Source organism: Chrysemys picta, chromosome 2 (genome assembly GCF_011386835.1).
Source record: "Chrysemys picta bellii isolate R12L10 chromosome 2, ASM1138683v2, whole genome shotgun sequence".
In the NCBI taxonomy this organism is placed as follows: Eukaryota; Metazoa; Chordata; order Testudines; family Emydidae; genus Chrysemys; species Chrysemys picta.
Window position 1 is genome coordinate 84074795 of NC_088792.1, and position 19819 is coordinate 84094613.

Sequence of the window (19819 nt, forward strand, 5' to 3'; positions counted from 1 at the left end):
ATCAGCTTCTTAAAATTGAGGGTCATCTGAGCAAGTTTGATAGTTGTTTCATCTACGGTAAGAACTAACATTGTGAATAAAGCTAAACATTTCTCCTTGGCCTGGGTTCAGTAGTTATCATTAAAATTCAACGTTTGCCATTTGTTATCTAACAGTAATCTCTGAGATACCACAGTCATCCCTATACTTAGAGTAGGAAATAACCATGGGAATGGTGTGATATCTGCTGCAAATGTTGCTTTTTGATGGCAAACAATGAATTAATTACAGTATAACATTATACCACAGATCACGGTTCGCTCTTTGCTGTAGTGAGGCAGTCTGACAGTGTGTCAAAGTGTGAAAAAATACACCCCTGACCGACATAAGTTTCCCTGGCAAAAGCGCCAGTGTGGACAAGTGCTATGTTGGCAGGAGAGGCTCTCCAACATAGCTACCACCACTCTTTGGGGGTGGTTTAATTATGCCGGTAGGACAGCTCTCTCCCACCAGCATCCAGCGACTACACAGGAGACCTTACAGCAGTGCAGCTGTAGTGGTACAACTGTGCCAATGTAAGGTCTGTAGTGTAGATATAGCCTTCAGTTGGCACATATGTAGTTTGCTTGTTCACTGACAATGTGAGCTTTAGGGTTAATTACCCCCAAAATCCCCACGACAGAGCACCATGTGACATTTAGTAGAACGGCTGCTCATTTTCACTTGCTCTATACATCTTTTTTTTCCTTAAAAATCCATTTCTCAGTATGAATGACGTTAGCATGGTAAGTAACTTAAATAATAAGTTCAAAAACTTCAAAAGTTTTTTTTCTCTTACTTAATTGGTCTCTCAGAATTGGTAAGACAACTCCCACCTGTTTATGCTCTCTGTATGTGTGTGTATATATATATATATATATCTCCTCAATATTTATTCCACTCTGTATGCATCCGAAGAAGTGGGCTGTAGTCCACGAAAGCTTATGCTCTAATAAATTTGTTAGTCTCTAAGGTGCCACAAGTACTCCTGTTCTTTTTTAAATAATAAGGTGGGTGAGGTAATATCTTTTACTGGACCAACTTCTGTTGGTGAGAGACAAGCTTTCAAGTTACACTGAGCTCTTCTTCAGGTCTGGGAAGGGTACTCAGATTATCACAGCTAAATACAAGATCAAACAGATTGTTTAGCATAAGGGTTAGCGCATATTCTAATGGTCCATTCAAGATGACGTGGCCCATTAACCTCCCTGTAGTCAATGACCAAAAAGGGGGGTTAAATGGGTTACAATTGTTGTAATAAACGATAAAATCCAGATTCTTTATTAAGATCATGATTTTCAGTGTCAGGCAAAATTACAAATTTAAGATCCCAGCTCGTCTTTGGAAGGTGTTGTGCAAGTTTCCTTTGAGGACTGACAGATCAGATATGGAGTAATCACTTTGTGAAAAGTGTGTTTTGTCTTTTATCATTTTCCTGTCTGAGTTCATAAAAGAGTTTAGTGATTGTCTGGTTTCACCCACATAGTTTTTTGGGGGATTTTAGTGCCTGAGTGAGATATACCGCTTGTTGTAATAGTCATGAGTAGAACCCATGGATCCTGAAAGGTGTGTTGTTGTGGGGTGTTGATCAGTGTAGCAGTGGAATATGTCTTCAGGTTTTGAACCTGTTGTTCTGGCAGGGTTTGGTGCCACTTTGAGTTGGCGTGTCCTGGACTGTGGGGAGCTGCTCTCATGATGAGCTTGGAGATGTAAGGGGCTTGTTTGAAGGCCCAAAGAGGAGTTCAGGAAAGATTTCTTTAAGGATGGAGTTCCCCTTCAGTATGGGTTGTAGATATTTGATGTTACCCCCTATGGGTTCCACGATGTGGTGGTGGGTGACAACTAGGGGTGTGCGGTTGGAGTGGATTTTATATCTGTATTGAAGCAGATTCTCTCAGGGTATTCGGGTGGCCTGTTCCCTGATGTGATCTGCTTCTCAGGTGGAGTGTCCATGTTTGGTGAAGGCGTGTTAAGGTGTATATCCCAGACTTTCAGCTTGGAGCATATTCTGTGGTATCTGAGGGACAGCCAATAAACTTGCTTTTCTTACATTTTATTTGTGTCATTCTTTTTGTTTAATACATAGCTGGGGATAAGGATGTGTCAGTAATGAAAGAATTTAGGCACCGTTCAGCAAAGCACTGAAGCACATGGTTAATGTCACAGAAGTTCAACATGTGCTTAAGTGCATTGCTGACTTGGGCCATAAAGCTTGTTACCAGACGTTAATCCCACTAACTGTGAAGTAAGAAATCTACATGTTTAAACAATCCATTCTGCTTGTACATGAAATGGTCTCACACCAAGTACCAGAATTTTTAAAAATCAGTTATAAGTTCAAGTCCATCTTCCATTACATGTGAGAGGGATAAATGCAATATCTCAGCAGTTTCCTGCTTGGAGAGTTAAAGTTCTCCAGTGATTGATAGAAGTCTGACAGTAACTCGTTTGAGATATTAGGCTTCCCATTGTATCACTTGTACAAATGTTCTCCCTTTTCAATAGGGTGGCAACCACCAGCAAAAGGCTCAGAAATGCCAACTGTATTTCAGGAATAACTTCCATTTTAAATATATTTTGTTGCACACACACACCCTCTTGTTGCTCTGAGGAAGGTATATGTCTAAATATCTCTTCCAAATCTAGAGTAGAGGTAGAGCTTTGAAACCAAGTTCTGTTTTGATTTTTCAATTCCAGGGACTTATTCTCATAAGGAAACTATCAGACGGCAGGTGAAAGTGAGAAACTGTGGTATCTATGTACTGATATTTGCTAACACCTTCTCTAGTTAGGTAGAGTTTGAGTGTAGAGATTGAAATAAGGAGTTTTTCATCGCTTGTAGACGTTGTTAGACTGGCTATTAAGAAAAAGGGGTTAAAATTCAGTGGCCTGAGTTTCAGATTTTGTTAATGATAGTTTCCCGTGATTCTATAACATTGTTCCATCCTTCGATCCTCTTAAACTCTGAGACGGTAAACAACAGAATTTACTGCATGATTATGTTCAGCCAATTGAGTCCAGATTGTCTTCTTGTAGTTAATGCCTCTACTGCATCCAGTCCTGCAATCCTAACTCACACAAAACTTCTCAAAGTCCAATGGATGTTTGCTTAAGTAAGGATTGCAGGATTTGACCAGCTATCATGATCTGACTTTTACCTGACATAAACTAACACAATCTGCTGCTGTGGGGTTTTGTTTGTTTGTTTGTTTTTTTGTTTGTTTGTTTTGATTTGTACAGCTTTATCTCAAAAAGAGTATTTTATCTTTTGACTGTTGAACGACCTGTGATCTATGATGGTAGTGATTTTCTATAGCTTTGAAAATATGCTGTTATTTTAATTATATTTTTAAGAAATGCTATTATTCATATGTGTATGAAAGCACCTATATTACCACTGCTTGAACACCTGTTAAAGCTATGCAGTATTTATAAAACAAAGTATGTACAGTACTTTCTAAACACAAGAAACGTGTTCCTGTGAAGGTTTCTATGTTTCAATACTGTGCAGAGACTACTCAAAAGCTAGCCTGTTCTATAGGTGTGGTCAAAATCTTTCCATCAAAAAATGTTCAATAAAAATTTGGTTTTTTTACAAAATTAAGAATTTTGAGGTTTTTGTCAAAAAAAAACAAAATTTAATTGGCTGAAAACTAAAAAAACATTTTCTTGTTGTTGAAAAGTTTGGATTTTTTCCCCTGAAAATATTTGATAAATATGAAAAAGAAAATCAAAATTTTCAATGGGGAAAAACACATTTTCTGGTCAACTCAAAATTATAAGAAAATGCAACTATGCAATTCTTCAGACTTTACAGATAGGTATCACTAAGGGATCATTCTTATCTTATTTCAGACTTATAAGCAACAAATATACTTTTTTGATATTCAGTTTGGGTTTAAAATGTTAAAGTGGGTTTTAAAAAATGGTCTGACTTGTAATACCTGTTCCAAAAAATGCTGTTACAGATGCAAAATTAGTCTTGATCAGTCTACTCTGTAAGTAGATCCACTGAAATCAATGGAAGCTCTTGCAGAATCAGGTTTCTCTCTAAGTAACTTACAGTGGCAGAATCTGGTGTATAATTGGCAGAAAAAATCAGCAGTTCTCGTGTGTGACACTAAAGAAAGGGAAACAGGCATGTTTATTTTTTCTGCTTTGGCTCTTTTAAACCACAGTAATCGCACAAAAATAAAAACTCAAAGGATACAAATGACGAGAATGATTCCTTTTTATAGACTGAGTGGAAGGTAGCAATTGTTGAGCCTCATGTTGTAGTGACCAAGCAAGGTACTGACAAACTTCAACAGGACTTTATTTTTAAAGTGGAAACCTCTTTACCAAGCTGCTGCTGCACCCTCTGTAACTCTCACTCAGCCTCCTCTTCTCCTCCCCCCTCCTTCCTCTTTCCTGTCCTTCCAGACGCCCAACAGCCAGTGCTCCCAGTTCTAATAATTACAAGCAACATCTAAACACCACACCTCATCAGGTTTGATCCAGTCTAGATAAGTCCACCCAAAACTGGATGCATATCCAAACCTAGTGAGGTCCTCCTCCTTCTCCCCTGTCCTCCTATCCTTCTCTCTCCTGGTACCAACCCAGTCAGGTCACTTTCCTTTGTCCTTCCCCGAATCTCTGCTTCCTCTACCCCAGCCTACGTGCTCCTCTGCTCCTTCCCTCCAAGTACAAATGATTTCCTCCCCATTTCCTGGCTAATCTGGTGACTCCTATTACCATTCTCCATTGTCCATCCAGCCCTCATGCTTGGCACTTTCTCCATCTCCTCTCCCCCATGTTTATTTCCCCAGTACAAACCAGTGGTTTGCAGTCTCTGCTCGGCCCAAGGTGGCTCCTGTATTCAAATCTTGTGCATTTGTGGGCAGGGCTGGGTAAAAGTTTTCAATCAAAAAGCCTTTTTTGGTGGAAAATAGGTTTTTTGATTTAACAAAAATCGTCTCCATAGAAAGTGTCTGCTTTCTACACAAAATTTGAGGATATATTTTTTTTAAACAAACTGAAAAATCAAAAGATTTTGGGGTTTCAGTTGAAAAGTTTTCAGTTTATCAAAAGAAAGTTGGGGAAAAAAATTGAGAGCAGATGGACATTTTCCAATCAGATCTCCTCATGGGTCAGAGGCATCTCAGAATAGACTGAATATCGCTCACCAAAGGAGGCCTAGGACCATGAGAGATTTCAAGGCAGCAACTGGTGGAAGCCCAGCAGAGCCTGCCAGGAATCTGACAGCTTCCTGATCGGAGTAGCAGCTGATGTAGGGGGCCCTGTGAGGAGTTAGAGGAGGGAAAAGAAACCTGGGGGTGAGAACAGAAAACAGTGGGAGTTTCCAAGTCTAGGCTGAAGGATCTGGCTGGTTGACTGTAGAGAATTTGGAAGGGGGAGATAAATTTGGGTACAAAAGAGCATTGGATGGGGGTGGGAGGACTCTTTATCAAAGGTTCAGTTCAGTTTGGGAGAAGGATTGAGGTTCAAATGGGTGTGTGTATTTTTCTGGTGCCGTACCTCAGCCCTAATGGATTCTGTTTGATAGGAATAGCACTGTTGCTGTGATGGCACAGATTGCTCATGCTGATTGTAAGCACTGAGGTCTGTAATCCCTATTGCTGAGGTCATTATTGTTATTGTAAACAGCAGTGAAAGGGGATGGACGTTGTTTATGGGTGATGTACTTTTTAATTGGTCAATACATAGTATTTTTAGACCATAAATGCCCTTGCTATGCCCCCAATCCAAAGCCCACTGAATTAAATGGAAGTCCTCTTGGGGGGGAGGGATAGCTCAGTGGTTTGAGCATTGGCCTGCTAAACCCAGGGTTATGAGTTCAATCCTTGACGGGGCCACTTAGGGATCTGGGGCAAAATCAGTACTTGGTCCTGCTAGTGAGGGCAGGGGGCTGGACTTGATGACCTTTCAAGGTCCTGTCTAGGAGATGGGATATCTCCATTAATCTAATCCTCTCATTGATTTCAACAGGCTTTGGATCAGTCCCTATGTTAACCTCCAGGACCCTGACTCATCTCAAGATATTCCATTTAGTTGACCATCCAGTTCATCTTTCTTATTATATCAGTACTACATGTAAAGTGCCGTGGGAAGATGTATCAAAGAAAGATGCAGGGTCCTTTTCTTTGTAGGAACAGAGAGGTCAGAGACCATCACAACTGAGCTCTATGCTGCTGAAAATATGATTACATTTAAAAGATTCTAATCAAGATGGAAATGAGATTAAGGTGAGCAGCACATAAGCAGGACGGCTCTATTTATTTTGCCACCCCAAGCACAGCAGTCAGGCCGCCTTCCTGCTTTCCTGCCCTGGCAGCTTAGGACTTCAGTGCCCTGCCTGGTTACACGGATTTGGCAGCATGCCTGCGGGAGGTCCGGTGGTCCCGCGCCTTTGGCGTCCCTGCCGCCGAATTGCCACCAAAACCACAGGACCGGCAGACCTCCCGCAGGCATGCTGCTGAAGGCAGCCTGACTACTGCCCTCACGGCGACCTGCAGGCCGCCCCCTGCAGCTTGCCGCCGCAGGAACGTGCTTGGTGCGCTGGTGCCTGGAGCTGCCCCTGCACATAAGCAATAAACAAATTATGCACTAGCAGTTTCATTACTTACCAGCATATTATTTTATTATTATTATTGCTGAGCTTATGTTTTATTCTTATTTAGGCAATGAGCATTTATTTCATATTTAAAAGTGGAACACTACACTATGCAATATAATGGATGTTTAACTGAAGTCTAACTGCAATTTTCCTTAAACTTTTAGGTGTAATTTTAAAAGCATTTTGCTACTGTTTAGCTGAATACTAATTTCACTAAGATATTTTTTCTTAAAATGCCAAACATAAGTTAAAGGGACACTGTCAAGTGGTAGGTCAAACTGTGATCTATAATATATTATAAATAATCTGATGAAGGGTGGCCTCTGGATTTACTTTTTCTCTGTCCCTTATTTAAATCTATCACTCTGTTGCAAAGATTTTTTTTTTTTTAAATGCGCTGTTCATGTAGGGCCCAGAGTAGCTTTGCTTCTGCAAAAAACGGTATTGCAACCTCAAATATTCAAAACACGAATCTGCCCCGCCATCCCAAAATCTAGAGATTTATAAGGCGATCATGAGATTTTTTTTAAATTATAAATGTTGGGCTTTTTATTTACCTTTTTTGCTTTTGAGTCTTTAGGGTGCATTTGTATCACATTTTCACACTTTTCTCTGCAAGCATCGGGGTAGAAACTTACTTATTGAAAAATGAACACTGAGATACTCCTGCAACACCATGACTCCAGCAGCTGGGGCTTAGTGAAAAACACTAAAAACTGTTGGCAACACTGAAAAACAGCAATCCAGCATCAAAATCACACATTTATTAACAGAACTCTGTTATCAGAGCTGTGCTGAGGTTGTCAGTTATGTTATCAATAAAGCTGGGACACAAACGAGGTAAGAAATGTAGCAGTTGTACGACATCAGAAATGCAGGTGGTTTTTAAAAACAAAAACAAAAACAAGAAGTCAGGTGGCACCTTAAAGACTAACACATTTATTTGGGCATAAACTTTCGTGGGTAAAAAAACTTCACTTCTTCAGATGATTCTCTCCCACCACAGTTTACTCTGCATAGGGTAGAATATAATTGGTTTTTTGTCTTTTTGTTTTTTCATTGCGTGACAGTGTTCTTTTACATTTCTATAAGTGTTACTGAAAATTGGTTCATGAAAACTTACTGACATGTATTGCATAAAAAGAGTTTACAGCTTTGTAAAATGCTGAAGTTGTAAAGCTGCAATACGTGACTTTGCTCGGTTTTGTTTTAAAATTGAACTTGCACTATTGTTTTAATAATGCTCAATGAAATTTACTGTAGCTTCTTCAGAAATATCTTTTGGTCATAACTGCCAAGAATTGCACAATGGATTTGCACCAAGTTCAACTAACTTTCACAGAGAAATAAAGTTTTTTTGAATATTGAAGTCTGTACACTTATGGGGATGTAGACGGCTTTGTACTGGAATATTTCTTTATGTTTTTTATTTTTACTCAAGAATTTACTTATTAAATATTATATAATTTAGAGTAAGGATGACTATGGTATGCAGGAGGGGGAGGGACATCAATTTGCATGGCACAAGTCTCTGTTCAAGTGGGTGAGAATGAACAACATCGCCACAGATAGCAATGCATCGCTGAAGGACCATACATGGGATGGAAAACAACTGGGGCGTGCCTCAGAGATTTTCCCACTTCCTCAAAGTAATCTTGTCAGAGTGGTGTAACAGGCAAGTGAGCCAGCAAACCTGGCTGTGACAGGTGAGTCTGTGCCAAATTAGGTCACGTGTTTGTTTAATTTTGTCTATTCTGTGTATGTTCTTATGAACCGAGTGTGACGGGTTGGATCACAGAACCCCCCTGATGTGCCACCTGATGTGCCAAAACTACTTCTTCTGCTGCTTTCCTGCCCTGGCAGCTTAGGACTTCAGTGCCCTGCCTGGTTTGAACCAGATCCGCTAGCCTGTCGCAAACCCAGACCCAGGTCTGAACCACGTCCCCTAACAGCTGTAGGCTTAACTGAAAGCAACTTACAGAAGTGTTCCTGTCTTTAACACTCAGATGTCCAACTCCCAATGGGGTCCAAACCCTAAAAAAATCGATTTTACCCTGTATAAAGCTTATACTGGGTAAACTTATAAATTATTTGCCCTCTATAGCACTGAGAGAGAGAGATGCACAGCTGTTCCCCCACCCCCCGGTATTAATACATACTCTGGGTTAATTAATAAGTAAAAAGTGATTTTATTAAATACAGAAAGTAGGATTTAAGTGGTTCCAAGTAGTAACAGACAGAACAAAGTGAATTACTAAGCAAAATAAAATAGAACACGGAAGTCTATGTCTAAGAAACTGAATACAGATAAAAACCTCACCCAGTAAGCTTCCTTTTACAGACTAGTCTCCTTCTAGTCTGGGTCCAGCAATCACTCACACCCCCTGTAGTTACTGTCCTTTGTTCCAGTTCCTTTCTGGTATCCTTGGGGGTGGATAGGTTTTCCCTTTAGCCAGCTGAAGACAAAATGGAGGGGTCTCCTGGGGGTTTAAATAGACTTTCTCTTGTAGGTGGAGACCCCCCTCCTCTCTCCTATGCAAAGTCCAGCTCCAAGATGGAGTTTTGGAGTCACATGGGCAAGCCACATGTCCATACATGGCTCAGTTTTTACCAACCAAGCCACATTCCTGTGAAAGCTCAGATGTGGATTGGCAAGTTCATTGTTGGCTTAAGTGGTTTTTGATTGGGCACTTAATTTGTGCTTTTCTCAAGAAGCTGACCATAATGCTCTAGTAGGCTCAGGGCTGCCCAGAGGGGGGGGCAAGTGGGGCAATTTGCCCCAGACCCCGGGCCCCACAGGGGCCCCCACGAGAGTTTTTCAGGGCCCCTGGAGCGGGGTCCTTCACTCGCTCTGGGGGCCCCGGAAAACTCGCACATGGTCCGGGCACCCGGAGCTTCTTCCGCTCCGGGTCTTCAGTGGCAATTCAGCGGCAGGGGTTCCTTCTGCCCCGGGACCCGCTGCCGAAGTGCTGGGTCTTTGGCGGCAATTTGGTGGCAGGAGCCCCCTGCCGCTGAAGACCCCAAACTCCCTGAATCCTCTGGGTGGCCCTGACTAGGCTAGTTAAAATCAAGCAAGTATACAGCCAATATTCCTAACTTCAAGTACAAAAATAATACATGCATACAAATAGGATTAATAGATTCAGTAGACCATAACCTTTACAGAGATATGTTTCATGGCATATTCTAGTTATGTCATATGTACATTCATAAGCATATTCCATAAAGCCTTATGGGGGGCCAGCGGCGGCTCAAGGCACCAGCACTCCAAGCGCGTGCCTGGGGCGACAAGCTGCGGGGGGGCGGCCTGCCGGTCCCTGCGAGGGTGGCAGTCAGGCTGTCTTCAGTGGCATGCCTGCGGGAGGTCAGCCGGTCCCGCAGATTCGGTGGCAATTCAGCGGTGGGTATGCCGAATCCGCAGGACCAGGGACCTCCCTGCCGTGCTTGGGGCAGCAAAAAAGCTAGAGCCTCCCCTGTGGGGGCCACCGTCACATCAAGCATGTGTTAAAACTACACAGGATGTAGCCTGGCTGCAGGGTGAAGCCTGTGAGAGAACCAAACAACAGTCATGATGCAGAGAGCTGAAACTACACCACCAAGCGTATACATGATATTGGCCAAAGTCTGCCCTCATGTGCGCACAACTCACTGGGCCCCCTGTGAATGGTGCTGCATTTGACCCATGGAAATGTTTCTTTCTGTAACACCAATTTTTAAGCAGCTCAGAGCGTACAGGATTTTGAAATTATTCTCTCTCTTTCCTATTCTGTCTCCTCAAAATTCTGTGCACAAAATCCTACTCAGAGTTATGTTCTGCTCTGTTACACTAGTGTAAATATAGCAAAGTTACACCAGCTTTCTTTTGCTGTAACTGAGAGCAGAAGCTAGATCATAGTTCTTACCAGTCTTTTTTCAGGTAAAAGTCCCAGTGAAATCAATTAAGAATTTGGGCTGACTAAGACTTGCAGATATGGTACAGTTATTATACAATGTGCTGGACAGGATCCAAATGGGGCAGTTTTTCTAAGCCTTTCTGTCCAAATTATGCCAAAGTCACATACCCTGGAATCTAATTGATCTATTTCTATCATTGCTTCAAAAACCTTCTGATGACAATACAAAGAGAATCAAGAAGTGATTCATAGGCAAAGTAGCATGACCAGGTCACAACCTTACTGTATGAGAAAATACAGATTAGGTTTCAGAACACTGAAAAGCTTCATGTGTCAATTAACCCAGGAACATGATTCACCAAATACCACACAGTAAAGAAGCCATTATTTCTATTAGGGAGACTTGAAAATACAAAGGGCTGACAAAAAAGTGACATGCAACAAAGTTGGGGTACACCTCTACCTCGATATAACGCTGTCCTCGGGAGCCAAAAAATCTTTCCGCATTATAACTGAAACCGCGTTATATCGAACTTGCTTTGATCCACAGGAGTGCGCACCTCTCCCCCCCCGGAGCGCTGCTTTATCACCTTATATTCAAATTTATGTTATATCGGGTCACGTTATATTGGGATCGAGGTGTATTTTGAAGTTCAGTCTTTCACTTTTTTCCCACACTGGGGGATATGTGAAGAACAGTGGTGAAGAGCTAATAAGTGCCTCATGGGTAATTATCTACATAGTTTGCTCTGCTGGTGTAGATTTTTTCGATTGGCAGATGTTAATGTGGTTTTCTTGCTGTTTGAGAAGTGTGTGCACTGTCTATCATACGTCAAGATTCCACTGCTTTAGCGAAAGCCTGAACTCACTGTGGTTCTCACAGCTGAGCTAAAAAGGCAGGGCAAGCAGCACGCTGCTCACAAGCCTAGGGCTGGATCTTTGAAGGTGCTCAGTGCTCCAGGGGGAGGCACTGAGTGGCCTCAACTCCTGCTGACTTCAGCAGAAGTCGAGAGTGCTCAATACTTTGAAGCATCATTGGATCAAGCCCCTCATGAAGATACTAATTCACTTTGTTGAGCGGAATCTTTCTTTTTCTTTCATAGGATAAGAATCACTTACAGAGCACTGCATTCAGTACTCCTTGCTCCGGCCAGACTCCCATTAACTTCGAAAGGAGCTTGGCAGAAATTGGTTGTGAGTGAGGAATTTTGGTGTATACTCAAAGTGAGAGAGCTCCTGGTTTTTGATTTCCCCAGCAATCCAGACCATTTTGAGCTCCCTTCTTGGCTATCGTATATGGAAGAGCTCTGTTCTCGGCTCTTACCAGTACAGTGAATTGCATCCTCCAGAATTTTAAAGAGGGCTTTACGGAATCTCTCCCCAACAAACACATAGAGGATGGGGTTCAGGCAGCTGTGAAGGAAGGCGATGCTCTGAGGTATCTGGAATCCAAGGTCAATGTTGTCAGGGGTTTGGCAGTCAGATATGACCATGGAGTAGGCATCGATGGTTTTGACCAGCAAAATGCTGTTGTAGGGCAACTGGGAGAGGAGGAAAGCTGTGATAATAATGATGATGATCTTTAATGATTTGTGCTTTTGGGATCTTTTGGCTTGAAGGAGGGTATGAATTATAAAATCATAACAAGAAGAACAGGAGTACTTGTGGCACCTTAGAGACTAACAAATTTATTAGAGCATAAGCTTTCGTGGACTACAGCCCACTTCTTCGGATGCAAAAAATCATAACAAGTAACCATGACAAAGAGAGGAAGGAGGAATCCTATTGTGATTTTCAAAGCTAGGACAGTAACTTTGATGGTTCGGGTCACTGTGGTAGGGTATACCATCTTGCAAGTAATTGTATTAATAACTTGCTTAGATTCACTGTATACTATTTCTGGGATGCATAAGCCTATTGCAATCAGCCAAACACCAAAGCAAACTAGTTTACTGCGCAGAAGCCTTTTTCGCTTAGAGTTCTTAGCTTTCATGGCCTGGACAATTGTAATGTACCTGTCAAAACTAATGCATATTAGAAACAACATACAGTTGATCTTGTACATGCTATTGACAATTTTACACACGACATTCTTAAAGATCCAGACATCTGAAGCTGCTTTTGCCCAGAAAGGCAGAGTAAAAATGAGGAGCAGATCAGCAATTGCCAGGTGCAGCAGGTATCTGTCAGTGATGCTCTTCCTGGATCTGTATTTACAGAAGACGAGGATGACGAAGGCATTACCCACTGTGCCGATGCAGGATACAATCCAGAAAAATGCTGGCAGGAAAGTTTGAGCAAACTGCCGGGCGTGACTTTTTTCACAAATGGTGTTTGTGCGGTTAAACGGGTTGTCGTACGGAGGCAACACAGAACGACAACCCGTATAATAATCCAGGTTAGCTGAGTAATTCTGGATGGCCTGCAGGGGAACATCAGGTTAGTTTTATGCTGACAAAATCATTAAATAAGAAACAGTGAAGGTGGAAATTTTAATTAGTTTTGCAATAACCTGGGCAAATTTTCTACCACCAGAAATTGGAAATTTCATACCCTCCGTTGTCTGTCAATCAGAGTAATGCCTTATAACCCCAATACATTTGAGTGCAGATAGTGCAGAGCAAAGGCCACCTATGAAATTGTGGCATCTTTAGTATTTAAACTGTTGAAATGTGCCTACACCCAAAGTCTAAACATTTCACCGTCAGGAAGCCCCACGGAAACAGAAGCCCAATGTTGGTCTATCTCTGGGGGGAAAATAGAGCCAATTTCCTTCTGGTGTAAATGGGTACAGCTCCATTGACTTCAACAGAATTGTGGTCATTTACTCCAGCAGTGGATTTGGCCCACAGAGGATTTGGAGGTATAATGCCATTAATACAACAAATTAGATAAGTCTGGTGCCCTTTTGTTACCTTTGGGGTACTCTCAGCTAGGGCTTGATCCAGCACCTATGGTGTCAAGAGAAGCCTTTCCATTGATGTCAGTGGGTATTGAATCAGTGAATGTCTTGGACTGTCATAGGTCCATAACTCATTGCTTGGAAGCGAGATTCTGACATCTCTCCTTCACCCACAAGAAATGTTTTCTCCTTCAACGCAGGATGTTTGTGATAGTCAGAAAGCTCTTAATCAACTCCGACCTATGGGGATTCCCCCAGTGCAGGCAGCTCCCTATGGATGTAAAGCCAATATGCCGTCTCCCCACAACTCTGCACCACACAGCATAGCTGGTGTGCCGGGGCACAGAGGTGCAAGAAGGGCTATAGCTGATGTACCTTGCAAGTTGGCAATACAGATGGTCCCATAGCCAGCCAGTGCAGTTTACCTCAGACAGGGATGGGGTCAGGGTAGAACCAGACCCATAATCAGAGACTTAGAACAGGCAACGTTCTGGCTTCCCCCTCTCTGCTGTGCCCAGAGGAAAGTGAGAGCAACAAGGAACCTAGCCAACAGAGTCTATGGTAAACAGGCACAAGGCTAAAATTGCATAGTAGACACATCACTCTTGTGACCTTTTTGCTCTATTTGAACTTTTATTCCAAAAAGAATCCTCTGGGCCTGTCTCCTCTTGCTTAAATTGTGTAAATACAGAGTAACTGCACTGGAATCACTCAGCCATTTTCTGACTTGACTTGGACTGGTGTTGCATCAGTGGAGCTACTGCAGATTTACACCAGAGTGACAGAGATCAGACACTGGCCCAGTGGAGTAAGACCTGTGTAAAACGGGTGTGTCATCAGAATCAGCCCATCTCTTTCTTACATATTATATATCTGATTTTATATATATAAAATAAGTAAATGATAGTGCCCTTTTAATGCAGCATTTCTAATCAGGGCATCTAGAAGTCTTGCAAGAACAGGTTATTTCCAGAGTGAGCACCTGAATCTTCTGATGCTTCCCCATCTGTGGGGCATAGGTATGATCCTGCTGTTAAATCATAGGTACAATCTATGCTCTTGCTGTGTGAATTTAGGCAAATCAATGAAGTTCTCTGCTTCTCATTCCCCAGGCGAGAACCTCAGCAGGTGGAAGTTAACATAGCTGCCCATTTACATCAGTTGAGGATCTGGCTCCCCAGCTATAAACTACAGACAATAATACTTAGCTCACTGGGGTGTTTCATGGTAAAGTGATTTAAGATCCTCACTTGGAAGATCCGATAGGAGAGCAAAGTACAGTTCTACTCTCAGCTCAGCAGGCAAATTCATGTCCAGCATCTTTTGGCTGAACCATGCTAAAGGTTTGCATGAGCCGAGTGGTTTGATATGGCGGGAGCATCCATGACTGAACAGATGTTCATTGCTAGCTTGGAGAGGACAACACAGTTCTAGAATATGTTCAGGGGAATGTGTTATTGCATCTTAGGGAATGATGTCATATCCTAGGTCACAAACCGAAAGGGGGGAAGAGAGAGAGATTATTTGGCAGTAGTAAATTTATACTCACCGTGCTCGTAAATGCCATCTTCAGTCAGATCTTTATTCCGTCTTGAAAACAACACTATTAACTTGAGAGGGAATAAGGTGGGTAAGTGACATATAAAATACAGACCTTCAGACAGGACTGAGATGAGTGTAAAACCCAGAAATATTCACAGAAAGACTTCTCATCTGAGCCTGCAGGCTAGATCCTACTCTCCTTCCTCACATGAGTTGTCCCTTTGAAATTCAGGGGGCTGTGTGGGTGAGTAAGCTTTGTTTTCATAATGCAAGTTTTCCAGAAACAAACCTCTCTATATATGCTAAGGCATTTACATTTGCTTTTAACAGCATACTGGCTACAGCTTTTCAAGTGCTTTGTGCAGGTTAAACATTTTTAATGGCTAGGATTACTTCTGTTTCGTTTTTAATAAGCTGTACAGTCCCTGGGTTCACATTTTTCTTAAAAACTGTTAAATGAAACTAACATAACTTTCCAAAAGCTCCTGGGAGTAAAAAAAAATTTTCTCAAATTATGTGTCATAAGGAAATCCACCTGTCTTCATTAACAGCCTCTAGTTTCAAAACACCTCAATTTTCTGCAATTAGACTGGTTATCTAATCTTTTTTGTGCCCTCTGGAAAATGTCTTTTTCTATAGGTTGTGATCTCTCCTTCCGATTATTTCAGTTTTGATGGCCAGGAACCATGTAAAACCCAAGGGTGGACAGGAATGGGCCTAAAGAAACCTGTGATTTGCACCAATTGACAATCCTACATTCAAGCAGGGATAAACTAAGCTAGTGCAAATCATGGCTTTTCTTCTCTATAGCTGAGGTTTGCACTAGTGCAGCTATGCACCAATGAGGGAATCCCAAACACTGAGAAGACCTAGAGTTTTCCCCTTAAATACTATTAGCCACTCAGCAGGTGACCACACACTCATTGGATCTGTCCAGCTGTGTTTCTCATCTCTGCTGACTCAAAAAATCGGTCCTGATCTTATTACTGGTGGGTGGTAATACATCATCCAGTCCCTCACTGTATTGTCACTAACTATGCTATCAATTTTTATTGAGATGACAATCTCATTCAGTGTGTGTGTGTGTGTCTCTATATATATATATAGAGACACACACACAAAATTACCATTATTTTAGGTCTAAAATCTTTTATGCTTGCCCTCAGCCCAAAAGTGAAGGTTTGAAGAAAATCCACTCATCCTTTTTGTCATTAGACAAGGGTCAAAAAACAACACTTCTTTCATGCATTATTTGGATGCTTTTTTTCACCCAACTCAAAATAATTTTGTTCTAAAAGTACTAACTTTGGAACTGATCTGGCCACCATTTGTCATCATGGGGGGGGGGCTACTTATGTGAATATTTGTAACTTCCAAGTAAGGTTTGCAAAATGGAGTCTTTGTATGTATATCACTACAGGATATGAGCTTTGACAAGATCAGGTGAAAAAATAGATTACAAAATAACAACATTTAAAGTAATGAAAAATATATGCTGTAGTAATTTTAATCATATAGAGCAACAGAGACATTCAGAATTATGTAGCTCCCTGGAGTTCTATGCATTGAAATACCTTCAGTAGATTACTTTTTATGATTATAACTATGCTGTGGTGCATTTAGTTGAATTTGTGACCCCATGTTTAGTTGAGGCTCACATCCATAGATTCAGATTTCCTCTTTTTAAAAAAACAAAGAAGGAAATTAAATGCTTAAAACTATATTAATGTCACAATACAGATGGGAATTTTACAGTAGTTAAAGGAGGCAGATTGAAAGTCCCCCTCGCCATGGAAATCATAAATTAGTCATACTACACCCAAATGCTAAGGCATAAATAGTAACACCAGAGAGTGTCATATAAAAATAGTACATGTAAATGAGATGCTGTTTTACAGTTCTGAGATGCAACATTGTAAATTCGGATAATTACACTGGAGTCAATGGAGTTCTTTGGATTCATGCTGACGTAACTGAGGAGCAAAAAACGGTGTCACAAAAGCATCCTGCGTTGGGTGTGTGTAACATGTTAGCCACAGCTTTGCTATCATGTGCGGGGGAGTTATTGTTATTTCACGTAGCTTAATTTCAGATGTTCAGAGATATTTTAGAGGTTGAAGATACTGACTCGTTTTTCTATAGCAAACCCTGAGACTCAGATGTGACAAGCAGCAGAATGGCTGTTAAGTCAATCAGAACCAACTACTTCATCATGATCAATTTGATCCCCTTTTGGATGCTTGTCTGCAATTCTGCAGTTTGAAAGAAAATACAGCAGTGAGAATCCTGTCAATCAAACAACTAGAAGTGTGATGTGACCCTTTCCAATTACTATCTGTCATTACCGGAGCCAAAATGTAACAATGTGTCCTCTCTCTGCTGCATTTTGTTTGTTCAAAAGCTTCTAAGCAAGTGGGAATCTCCCAAGTGAGCTGTAATTGACAAAATTATTTTCGGAGGGCCAGGTTCGAATCTCAATCACACTGGTGGTGATTCATAGTAATCCCACTGAAACTGATGTGCACCGGGGATAATTGCGAGAAAAATGTGACCATCCCAGGGGAGTCATTTAGCTAGTGATTGCCTTGTTTGCTCTTAGTATCCATTTCCAAAATGTCACTGTAAATCCTTTTGGGATGCACAGGGGTAGCTTGGATGGGCTGACTGCAGCAGCCTTGGGCACCCCAGCAATTACTTTTAACAGTAAATATTTTAAAGGAAACAGTAAATAGTTGTTACAAAAGGATGAGTTAAAAATTGAACGTACTGCTCGCCAAGAGAGGTGATGTGTCAGAGACTCATCTCCACTGAAGCAGTATGTAGAAAATAAACAGAAAACTCTTAACCCTCATGCCAGGGACAGGATGGGAGAGAACTGGGCACTTACCAGCGGCTGTAGCTCCTTATCGAGTCAGTCTGTCAGTCACTGCACTGGTGGCCCCAGGTGAACGTGTGCTCCTAGGACTTCAGCAACTCCTGGGAAGTGTTTGTCATTCAGTGCGAGTCTAGGAGGGCATATGGCTCCAGGACTCTGGGTTGGGTGAATCTGCGGCTGCCTTTATTTATCTGTGGCTTGAGTCGGTTGCAGACTCATAAATGAGGCAAACCAACCCCTCTCCTCACCTGGAGTTCTAGTAAGCCACACCCAGACGATTTCTTCGTGCTACACAAATGATGTTCTTAGTCTTTCCCCTCCCCCCTCTTTGGTTAAGTAGTTGGACCCCCTGATGCCTGAATGTTTTTCTGCCTGTTAGCATCTGTCTACTCATACAGCAGCTAATGCAGGTCAAACCAGAAATGCCCAGTGCCATGGCTGCCCCCTCCACGGGCACTGGTGAGAACAACTGAGCCCGAGGGAAGGGTGAGAACGAATGAGTTGCAGCCATAGTCCTGACCTCTCTACACTGGCCAGTTCACCTGCATGGGAGTGCATGGGAGTATACCCTGCACCCGCTGTGGGAGGCCCTGTTTTGTCCTTCCACAGGGGCTCTGCTGTACAGCATAAAGGCCAGGCAGGGAGGCTAGTCCAAGCTGTTGTAATGTCTGCTTTCTTCCAGCCCACTTGACATGTGTACTAGGGTCTGCCAAATTCTGGTGGACAGGCAGCAGTGTGATTTGCTGAGGAGAGGAGTGGAGCGCAGACCCAACTCTCACCCCTTACTGGGGCTCAGCTCAGGCTGTAACATAACTGGAGATGACATTAGTTAAGGAACCTATGAAACTTGGCATAATAGCTGCTGAACTTGTCGGGTACGAGCAGCTTGGTCATTCAGAAAGTGGATATGAGAACTGCAGGGACAGAAGACAATGCCTGGTCTTGTATTGGGCCTGGAGGGCTACATTCTGCTCACTGACTTCTGCGACCTGAGCCCCCAGTTTCCCGACAATTTCCGAAATGGTGGACTGGGCTCCTGCTGGGGCTCTTCTGTAGGGAGCTCCATGCTATGGGGCGTAGCCCCCCGCTGCTTTTTGCTGGGCTGCTCAAATTGTTACACACCGAGGTGTAGGCATTGCAAGCTAGTGGTCGGAACAGGAGTCTGGCCTAGTGGTCAGAGCAGAATCAGAGCGCAGAACTGGAGGTGTGGTCAGAAGACAAGCCAATGGTCAGAGACAGGAGGCAGGATTCAGAACAGAACCAAAGGGAAGAGCAGGTGTCATAGTCAAGAGATTAGGCAGTGCTTTGAGCCAGGAATCAGGAGGTCTGAGGAAGACAGGGACTAGGGCAGGAGCAGGGAGAGGCACTGGTTAGAACAAGGGTTGGTACAAGAAGCAGGTCTGGCACATCTGCAGGCATGGAACGTATTGAGCAGACATTGTGCTACTGTTGCTACCAGGCTTAAATAGGGATCTGTTGGCTCTTCTGTCCAATCAGGGAGCACAGTCAATTAGTGAGGATTCATTAGGCCAAGCCAAGCTCACTGGGTTGTTAGGTGACCGTGCAAGGAGCCACCTGAGTTCCTGACAGTATTGCCCCTCTAATGTTTAATACATAGTGAAGATAAAAGCCTACTACCGCTTCCTGCTAATGGAGTTCCTTCTTTAAAGTGGTGGATGTCTGTGCTTTGGTGAAGATGACACATTCAAACCCCACTGAGGACCTTAGCTGCTTTCTCCGCATTGCTGTCAGCCTTCTAACCCCATCATCCCCCTTAAAGTTCTATAGAATTTATTAGAAAATGAACTTTTCTGTAGCTGTTTGTTCCTGTACCTGGTTCACTCACTGTTTCCAATAGGTGCAGAAGATTTAATGTTTTATCATGAAGATACTTCTTGTAAAAGTATTCTGTCATGAACCAGCATTTTGAGTGATATTGTCAGAATAATGACACATTTATAGAACACTTTGCA

At 42.4% G+C, this 19819-nt stretch overlaps 1 protein-coding gene and 1 long non-coding RNA gene across 3 annotated transcripts in view; one reads left to right on the plus strand and one right to left on the minus strand.

Annotated features, from left to right (window-relative positions):
- The window catches only part of LOC122172262 (uncharacterized), a 113358-nt gene that overhangs the window by 45683 nt on the left and 47856 nt on the right, over positions 1-19819 (plus strand). The gene's annotated exons all lie outside the window — the stretch shown is intronic.
- LOC101938038 (C-C chemokine receptor type 9) lies at positions 11332-14996 on the minus strand. The gene is made up of 3 exons (XM_042856153.2): positions 14979-14996; positions 12280-12949; positions 11332-12175 (listed from the first exon to the last, which is right to left on the minus strand). The coding sequence occupies exons 1-3, from the start codon at positions 14994-14996 to the stop codon at positions 11643-11645; spliced, it is 1221 nt and encodes a 406-aa protein (XP_042712087.2). The 3' UTR covers positions 11332-11642.

What these genes read in the sequence shown, in the direction of transcription:
- LOC101938038 (XM_042856153.2), bottom strand. An exon ending in TCCTCTCTTTGTCATGGTTA is followed by an intron (nt 12,176 to 12,279) that starts CTTGTTATGATT and finishes ACTCCTGTTCTT; the next exon opens with CTTGTTATGATTTTATAATT.